We start from the raw sequence: 9,933 nt of genomic DNA, 5'->3' as shown, positions 1-9,933 counted from the left end.
GATCCCAGTCGTTGGTTTTGTGACTCCACAATTGCAGAGTAAGAGTTCTTGCGTAATATCCACTTAGGAAAATTGTTTTAAAAACATTAATGAAGTCGCAATTGAAAAAAGGTGTATTGTCTCAAAATTATGAAATTAATATCTTGTTTTGTGGGAGTGGAATAGAAAGCTGTTTTCCTATTTTCTTTAGAGATAATCTTTTCAGGGAAGAAAACTGGTGAATCTCTTGTAACATTTTTGTTCAGCATTAATTTATTTTATATTTTTGAACTAAAAAGGACATTTTAGTTTCATTAGTCTTTATATTTTTCAACTGTACCATCAGGCATTTAAAAACAATTTTATATATGCTGTATATTTGTCCTTAACTTGATCTTTGTTGGCCCATTAGCTCCACTTTATACCAAGCTAACTTTTAGCTGCATAAAAGAGATGGTTTTATGAGTAAAAAAAATCATGTCTCTATGGCAGACTGTTAATTTATATCATAGACTTTATATATATATATATATATATATATATATATCAAACTATATGTGCTGCTATATACATATCCCTCTCTGAGCAATATAAAATTATACCTACACACATGAAACGTTTCATAGGTCGAACCCACACCTCTGCTGCTCGGCCCAGTAATGTATTTTATTTAAAAATGTGGGATCCTTTAAAGGTACATCATCAGACTTTTCAACAGTATGAGTTATGCCAAGAAGCATTGTCACACAAGAGAAATAATGAACCAGTCTCAAAGTTCCTTACCTTTGAGCTAAATATGCATTTCATATAATGTTTCTTTGTTTACTATAGGTGTTTGACTGCCATTATCTGTCTGATGAAGTAAAGTATGTCCATAATGGCTGTCCCTTGTTAAAGGAAGATACCATCAAGCTTCGCCTGTATAGGTAACACATTCAGCATAAAGGAATTAACATAAAATGTCTCCATAATGTTTAGGGGAACATAAACTTCTCCAAATAGATTCAGAAATGTTTGGAAGGTTTACATGGAAATGTGTTTTTTGAATATTCTGCTGTTTTTTTTTAAAATGCTTTTTTGTTCCTGACCAGCTTCACAGAGACAAACACATACATGGAGTCGTTTACCCTCCTTGTGGACATCATAGCGCCTGAATGCAACATCATTAACATGGGTCCCAAATTCCTTCAGGTCTCTGAATTGTATGGTATCTCCAATGCTATTGACGGCAATGTGGTCTCCTTCCATTATGAAAGAAAACCTAGTCTGGAATGCAATATCCACCTCAGACCCCAGGAAGCCCACCTTCCTGCCCACGGCAAACTCGTCACTGGAGTCCCAGAGAGAGCCACCAAGAGAGGCGACGAGCCAGAAAGTTTCATCTACCTACGTCAGCAACTAGGTGAACTTTGAAAGCCTTTCCACAACTTTAAGAAAAGCCCTGATAAAGAAACAATTTTTCTCAGGAATGCATAGTGTTTAGAAATATGTGGTTAAATGTGCGGTTCCAAACTTTTGCTTTCTTAGTTTAGTGCTTCACAGCCACAAAACCAATGACTAACTCAGTTTCTGATTGTTTACATGACTGAATACTAAAATGTTAACATCTGAAAAAGCTAAAAATGAAATACCAAAAAGAAAAAAGAACTTCAACTAAATTAAAGATCTCTGTGCTTGCGTATAGAGGATGTTCAGTAGTCAATAGAGGGGGCTACTAATTGTAATATGTGCTTATGTGTCATAGAAAGTTACTACATGTTCTTTAAATTAATTTAATATGTTTAAAAGTTTTTGCTATTATTCACTATAGCATGAAAGAGGGAATACCGAAGCAAACATGTACAGCAAACAGAGGAGATACTAAAGATGCAGAACTCCAGAGCTCTTGCTTTGGTATACAGAAAGTAAACAAAGTTAGTAGCAGCAGTAGCTTTGTATTTCAATTACAGATTCTGCAGGGTGGTAAGCATACTTAGTAGCAGTAGTAGCTCATTCAGTTGCTTTGTCTAGATGACAGTCAAAAGTGTATCATGTCCAGATAGAGAACATAAAGTTGTTGACAGAAGTAGCCCAGCCAATCCTCCCCTATAGGACGATTTCACAGCTAAACAGAGTCCCAGGTCAGATGTAGCTTATATGAATCCCTTCATATAAAAACAAAGAGAGAACTTAAAGTTGCTGCCAGCTAATTCATAAATGGAGAGGCGAAACACAGAGTAAGAAAAAGTGATATTTTTATCCTCTTCCAGCCCTGGCCTATGCCAGTACAGGGATAGCTCAGGATAACCTAAGTCAGTCTAACTATAAGCTTTATGAAAAAGGAAAGTTTTAAGCCTAGTCTTAGAAAGTAGACTGTGTTTGACTTAAAATGGGAGCTAAAAATGGGTTCCACAGGAGAGGAGCCTGAGAACATGAGACACAGCTGGGATCAGTCAAGGGCAAGACACAGGACTAATTAAACCAAAACACAGCACAGGAACCTAAATCCTCACACATAAAATGTTCTATAAAGTAGAACTACAATGCTTTGGATTTTCCATAATATGTCCTCTTTAGTTTTATTATAGATCCTGTTCATTTTTGGCATTTGACATGAACTTGGTGTAGGTAAATACAAAAACAGTTTTTAAGCTTTTCAGATAAGTATGTGTAAAAAAAAAAGTAGAAACATTTTCATTCTACTGCACAATTATGTACTTCTTTCTGTTAGTCACACACACAAAACTTTTTTCCTCTGTGAAAATTTAGAAAAGTTTATAAAAACAAGTACCAATATTTACAGGAAGCTTATGGTCCTTTAAATGAATGGATAAATTTTTTTACTCCCCGGGGGAAATTCACATTTCAGTATAACCTGTCCAAAAATCAAACACATCTGACATAACTATGACAAGTCCCCTGGGGATGCCGCCCTTTCGATAAATGAAACTAACATTAGGACAAATGAGGGGGAAAAAAAAAATCATATCTCACGCTAGTGGACACAGTGTAGGGTTGAATAAAACCTCTGGACATAAATAAGCATATAGACAACTTAAGGATGGGGGGTCAGCAAGGGCGGTGAGTTTAGAGTGGTTGTTTTATGGGTAACTTTTTTGTTATGTCTCTATATTCAGATAATAAAGCCAGAGCAATGTGTGCATCTGAAGATTGCCTTAAGGGCCTAAAGCTAGTGACAGTCAATAAAGTTTCATGTGATGACTTCCTCCTGATGGGCATAAAGTACCAACACATAGATCCACCCTCTCCAGATGTCGATTACATTGCAATCAGGCTGGACCTCAAGGACACCAGGAGTGGCAGCATATATCAGGTAATCTGGGAGCCCAGCCTGACAGTGTTGGAAAGGATTTATAGCATCTCTAGTGTTTTTCATAAACATTTTAAATACATGAGAATCACTGACATTTATTTTCTTTGTTCAAAAGTTGTAAGAGGTCTAAACATGATGTTTCTGTAGTCTGAGCAGGGCTGGATTCCAGTCAGGATAGCTGGAGGAATGCCCAACCAGCCTCCCAAACCATCTTTCATGTCCATGTTTATCTTGGAGGTCGACCAGTTTATTCTCACTCCCCTTTCCATTGCAACACTGGATGCTGAAGACGAGGAAACTCCAAAACAACTTCTGGTTTTTAACATCACTAAACACCCTGAGGAAGGCTTTATCACCCATCTATCTGATCACACTCGTCCAGTCTCCTCCTTTACATGGCTTGATCTAAATGACATGCTTATAGCATATCAACCCCCAAATTCTTCACATACCCAACGAAGGAATTATGAGGTAGAACTGATTCTTATCATAATTCTTTGCATTACAAACTCCTGTTTTGTCATCAGAAACTTGCTTCTTTCCTTCCAGGTGGAAATTGAAGTTTATGATTTCTTCTTTGTGAATAGCTCACCAGTAACTATCCACACATCTGTAAGGAATGCAGAAACAAATGCGCCAAGAGTGTCTTGGAATATGGGTATGTTAGCATGTTCTGATTACTAGAATTCTTTTGAATCTTTTAGTTTGACATTTGGTAGCATTGCATCACTGTAAAAATGTTGCTGTTTCAAATCTGCCCTAGGGTTTTTTTGGGTGGGATTGGATGTTTTTCCTTATGCAAGAGTGGAGTGTGAGTCCATAGTTAAAAGACATATCTAAGTCAATTGGTAACTCTAAAACTCTACATGGTAGTGAGTGTTAGCAAAAGGTGTCAATTGTTTTACTCTGGGATGTTTTGGCAGCCTGTCCAGAAGGTACCTCATCTCGTGTGCATTAACAGGTGGAATAGACTCTCAGGTGTGACAGGATGCAAAAGAAAGCAGGTACAGGAAACAAAATGACTGATGGTATGATGTAAACTGTAGATGAGGACCTACTGAATACTGCAAGACAGTTTACTTGCCACTGAATCTCGATCAGGACATAAATAGAATATGGATTTCCTTCCTCAATCTTTATTGAGTAGACAGAGCAGCAGTACAGCCATGTAGAAGATGAAGATGGGGATGTGTGTACAACAGAAATAAGAACTAAGTCCATATCAATTTATAGAATAAATACTTATATAACACAAAGTGCAACAGTGACACCTTCTGGCTACAAGCTTCACATGCTTACTAACTACTACACTGATAATGGAGCTACGTTAAATAACTTAAAGGTCGTAATGAACAGGACTATCAAGAGCAAGAGTGGTTACTAATAACACCTGAAACATCAGCAAAACAACCGAAACACTTGACAGCAACCAGACAGCACGTGCTCACGGGTAGAGTTGCCACCTTTCAGAATTAAAAATAAGGGACGCCCACCATGGGGTGGGATGGTCACTGTAGTGATAGATAATATTTTATGTTTTTAAAAAGTAATCCATAGAGCAAATTTTCATGCATAGAGCACTCCAAATTTGTGCTCAAATCAAAGCATATATTCAACAAGTTTAATTAAGCAAATGTAAAATGTATTTAGTAAGCTGCTCAAGCACTGAGTAACTGATCATAACACCTGATTTAATAATCAAAATGTGTCCTCAGACAGGGCTCGAAAAGCATAAGTTATGTGAACATTCTAGTATTGTAAAGCGCATTACCAAAATATTTATACAAATAAGGAGTTAGGTTTGGAGGCTGGTTCTAGATCAAATTTACCACTAGGGCAGGGTAGTCAGTGCTTTTTCATGGGGACACTTAAGAAAATGAAACAAAAAACAGAGCAGTATTTCATCATTTGATATATCAAGTGAGCCAAAGATCCACTTGTGTCTACAGAGATCCAGGTTGCAGATCCCTGGTAGATGGAAAGTGTGATCTTATCTCCATACAGCAGCTAAAAGTGCAGCACTATCATTTTTAATTTAATGTTAAAGTAAAATTGTGAAGGTTAAAAAAATCTACCACTGAGTATTAACAAAAGACATTTATTTAGCATAATTTCTTCTGTACCCTGTTGGCCCAATCTATAACCGCCCTGGTCAGCAGGTCCGACATTAATAATAAAGTGATAATAATAAAGTAAATGACCACTGAACACTGAATGAATAGAAGATGTCAACATTTCTTAATAAAACAAACAGAAAGCTCTAACAAACCTGTTTAAAGTAAGAGATATTTATGTATTTACTGCTAATCTCTCAGTATGATTTGTTCTCTAAATGACCATTTATGTTATTTTGGCTGATATGACTTTACATTAAATAAGCAAATAATCAACTCATAACAGTTGACTAAAAGCACAATAAGAAACTTAATAATAAAAGGTTCTACCACCTCAATCAGGAGATGATTGAGGTGCTGATTTCTGGTTCTTTAGGTTCTGACGGGTCTGCAGTTCCTCTCCTGATCCATTCTGTCTATGATGATACTGGACAGAAATTACAAAGAACAAATCTGGTTCTTAATCAAATCCTAATGAGTCAAATTGAAAGTGTCATGGAGTCACTGAACAGCCTCATGACATTAACACTGACATGAAAAATAATATTGAAGAAATGAATATATCAAATATAATTAAAAACATAAATAAGTGATAAGTTATTTAGTGTTATGGTCTGTAAGATATATTTATTCTCAGTACTAGATGTGGTCTCAACAAACCCATGGCACTTCAACAATATTATTTCACCTTTTATCTGGAAATAGTGTCCGTTTATTCTTGCCATACAGTCTCTGTATTAATTATTGCTCCAAAGGTCTTGCCATACAAGTTTATTCCTCTGTATTTACTTTAGTTTCTTAGTTTATTCTTGCATTTTCTTCTTCATTCATTTCCATTTAGTTTCCTTTGATTATTATCCTCTCTTGGTTTATTGCTATGTCCACTTTAGTTTATTTCCTGTTGCTACATTTATTTTGTCATTTATTGACCATCAGTAATCTTCACTCATCACCTGCTGCTACGCCTAATCATCATGTGTTTCACATCATGTGTTGATTTTTCACTGTTCAGCGTCGGATTCTCTGTTTTTATGCCATAATTCACATCTACTTCGTCGCTCCATTTTATGTCCCGCTTCTCCTGTTTCAGAGTTTTGCGCAATGTGCGTGTCTTTTTTTATTTTTTAAGCCCCTAAGGTGCAGGGCGGTCGGGAAGCGTATCGATGGGGAAAAGGCAGACTGACATAAACCTTTTAAAACAATGGAAACAATGTCGGTATTCTGATTATTGAAATTTAAAAGTGCTGTGTTGTTCTATCACCCCAGTTTCATACCGGGCCACTTACAGCACCGGCGTTAACGCTATAAAATGAACGCTCTCTATCGTGGTATCACCCATGGAGGGATTTCTTTATTTAAATGGGTTCATTTTTCTGAGGGACACACAGTGAGGGTATCGTGATTTTAGTAATTACATGTTTATAAGATCGATTTTCTGTTGTCCTTCCATGGAGGCGTTAGGAATAGTGAGGAAGGTGCCAACAAATTAAAATTCCTGCTTTAGTGTTACAGTATGCAACTTGAAAATTCCAAGTTTGACAATCATATTCTCTGGAGCAGGTCTTACTCTGCTGGAGGGTCAGTCTCGTCCTATAATGTGGGACCAATTGCAAATCGTGGATAATGACAACCTGAATATTGTTCGTGTCGTCATTGTCGATGGTCTCCAGCATGGACACCTAACTGTAAGAGGTACTAACAAAGACACAATTACATTCGGCAGTATAAAATATATACAGTGCTCACAAAATTAAAGGGAACACTGAAGTAATACTGTTGAAATATATTCACCATTGTTATCTGTTTATTTGATGTAAATTCCAGGAGGAAAGGGCTTCATGTTTACTATCAATGACATAAGAGCAGGTGTTGTCTGTTATCACCATGACGACAGTGACTCCACAAAGGACTTCATCATTTTCCGAATCACCGATGGCCACCATCAGACCCGACATAAGTTCCCCATTAAGATTCTTCCCAAAGATGACAGCCCTCCTTTCCTCATAACCAACATGCTGGTCGAGGTCTCAGAGGGCCAGACGACCCTGCTCAGAGGTTCCACTCTCAAGGCTTCAGACATGGACTCCAGTGATGACAATATCCTCTTTAACATTACTCGTCTCCCACAGGCAGGAGAGGTCATGAAAATCCCAGGACCAGGGTTGTCAGGTCAGAAAAACAGACAATTTTCTTTTCTGTTCTCATGACGTCCAATCTTATTAATGTCACATTTGTTTTGGTTTTTATTCAGGCTACCCTGTCAGCCACTTCCTCCAGAAGGATCTTTCACAGTCCATTATGTACTACAGACACCTTGGGAACGAGGTGACTGATGACTCATTCGAGGTTGTGCTGTCTGATTTCCACGATCCTCCTAACTTTTCAGAACCTCAAGTGAGTAACAGTAAGGCATCTTTGACACACTGGTACTGTGGTTATCTAGTGTCTAGATAAGCGGTCAATACATTTAATATTACTGTGCAAGTTCTCAGTCTGTCAGGTTCATAGAAACATGAGTTTCATAGACTTTCCACATTGATGGACAAATACAAAATATTCTATTTTATCCATCCTTTGCCTAGATCTACTTGTCCTTGTAAGGTCATTGGGGAAGTGATGGGGTACACCATGGACATATTACCAGTCCATTACAAGACAGCCATGCAGCCATACATTTAGAACTAAGGGCAAAATTTTAAAGTATAGCACATGTTATCAATAGGAATGGATTGCTAATTTGTAAATGACCATGATTAAGTAAGGCCAAATAAGCTGGACTGTACTTTGGCTCAATCAGTGGTCTAGCGAATTGTGAAATGTAACTTTCTTCAGAATATTTCTGTTTTTAAACAATGTTACTGTATTAATTTATATTTTGTAGCTGACAATGTGATCTCTGCCTTTAGGTGATAGTGGTGCACATAGAATCAGTTCCAGACCAACCACTGAAGGAGGTTCCTGGTTCCACTCGATATCTTGTGATCAAAGAAACACAAGTGGCCCATATAACACGGCAACAGCTTCACTTTGTAGACCAAGAATCACCAGACAGTGAGCTGACATACACAGTAACAACTCCACCCTTCTACCCTGATCATTACAGGTTAATATATGTTCACCTTCACAAATATATCAACAGAAAGCATCCTGTGTGAAATATTCAGACGGGATTGTTCTCTTAATTAACAGTAGTCCAGATGCAGGGAGGTTATTCCTGGTCGACAGCGTACCCAAATTTACTAAAGACTCCAACACACCAGTTCTCAGACTCTTCACACAAGTAAATCATTATCTTCTTAGCAATTTCATCAGTGCATGTGCCATCTGCTTTTTTCTCTTATAATCGTATACTCTTTCTAGCATGCAGTGAACTTCATGAAAGTGGCTTACATGCCTCCCATCATGGACATTGGCCCTTATCCACGGCATATCCAGTTTATTCTATCTTTGACAAACCATCTGGGCAAAACAGTAACTGGGCTCTGTTTTAATATTACTGTAGTGCCAGTGGACAATCAGCCACCACAGGTGAAATCAACAGCTATCTCATTCCTGACTCAGCCCTATGTGGAAAAGTGGACTTAAGTAAATGTGAATAACTTCTGTTTCAGGTTGTTACCAAACCTTTGACTGTGGATGAGGGAGGGGAACACTTCTTGGGCCCAGAACACTTGCAGCTCTCAGACATTGACTCTGTACCAGAAGCCTTGCATCTGGAGCTTCAAAGGGAACCAAAAAGGGGGCTTCTTTACCTTGGTGGTCATCCACTTACACTAGGACAGAACTTTACTCTGCAAGACCTGATGAGGCGTAAAGTTAGGTCAGACATCCTGCTTGATTCCAACATTCAATTTATTTGAAATTGTGTAGGAGGTACTCATCAAGATAGCCGGGTCATTGCTCTTCCACAGAGTTTTGCTCTATTCTCATCTCCTTCAGTACTGGGATTTCTCCCATTGAGCTAAATTTCTCCAGTTGCATTTTAACTGGGCCAACCAGCACATAGAAATGTTGTGAATGATGACATTCATTAGGCATGAAAAGACATTTATACCGGCTACTACAACAGAAAACCTCCGGCATAATAATGGCAGGGTAAATATATGATCTTCAGTTTATCTTAACCCTTGTGTTTACAAATGAGGTCCAACCGACCCCACACCCGTATCACTTGTATCATTTGCCTTGGTCCTCATACGTTTGCCTCAGTCCTCGCACGCACAAGGGTTAAAACTGCACATATCCTGACAGTGGACACTGAAATTCTGGAAACTCTGGACAGCCTTGGACTGTTATGCCAGCCAGACCCAGTGACCAATGAAACAGTGAATGCCACCACCAACCACCGCCGTACCTGGAGGAGACGGAGGCGCTGTGAAAGGAAGCACAAGCGTGGCAGTCGGGAGGGACTAACAGCGAAGCTAAAGTGTAACCCTTGGAAAACGCTGCTCCTATCTATCTTGCTTGCTAACGTTCTGTCTCTGGAGAACAAAATGGACTACTTAAAGCTGGATATAACATCAAATC

General features: G+C 38.2%; 1 protein-coding gene across 2 annotated transcripts in view; it reads left to right on the top strand.

The window, feature by feature from the left end:
• Positions 1 to 9,523, top strand: part of LOC106959605 (FRAS1-related extracellular matrix protein 1) — a 53,888-nt gene extending 44,365 nt beyond the window's left edge. For both annotated transcript variants that reach the window (XM_015052303.1, XM_015052304.1), the window contains 12 exons: positions 811 to 905; positions 1,071 to 1,381; positions 3,096 to 3,292; positions 3,440 to 3,763; positions 3,842 to 3,950; positions 6,967 to 7,098; positions 7,231 to 7,575; positions 7,658 to 7,800; positions 8,313 to 8,509; positions 8,596 to 8,686; positions 8,767 to 8,934; positions 9,018 to 9,523. In XM_015052303.1, coding sequence (XP_014907789.1) covers positions 811 to 905; positions 1,071 to 1,381; positions 3,096 to 3,292; positions 3,440 to 3,763; positions 3,842 to 3,950; positions 6,967 to 7,098; positions 7,231 to 7,575; positions 7,658 to 7,800; positions 8,313 to 8,509; positions 8,596 to 8,686; positions 8,767 to 8,934; positions 9,018 to 9,266 — 2,361 coding nt within the window. In that variant the 3' untranslated portion in view covers positions 9,267 to 9,523. The remainder of the gene's footprint in view (positions 1 to 810; positions 906 to 1,070; positions 1,382 to 3,095; positions 3,293 to 3,439; positions 3,764 to 3,841; positions 3,951 to 6,966; positions 7,099 to 7,230; positions 7,576 to 7,657; positions 7,801 to 8,312; positions 8,510 to 8,595; positions 8,687 to 8,766; positions 8,935 to 9,017) is intronic.
• Positions 9,524 to 9,933: the final 410 nt, after the last annotated feature.

The sequence above is a fragment of the Poecilia latipinna genome, unplaced genomic scaffold (genome assembly GCF_001443285.1).
Source record: "Poecilia latipinna isolate Pla-1442-1.1 unplaced genomic scaffold, P_latipinna-1.0 Scaffold1100, whole genome shotgun sequence".
In the NCBI taxonomy this organism is placed as follows: Eukaryota; Metazoa; Chordata; class Actinopteri; order Cyprinodontiformes; family Poeciliidae; genus Poecilia; species Poecilia latipinna.
The sequence above is the reverse complement of the archived record's forward strand: the minus strand, read 5'-3'. Positions and strand labels throughout refer to the sequence as shown.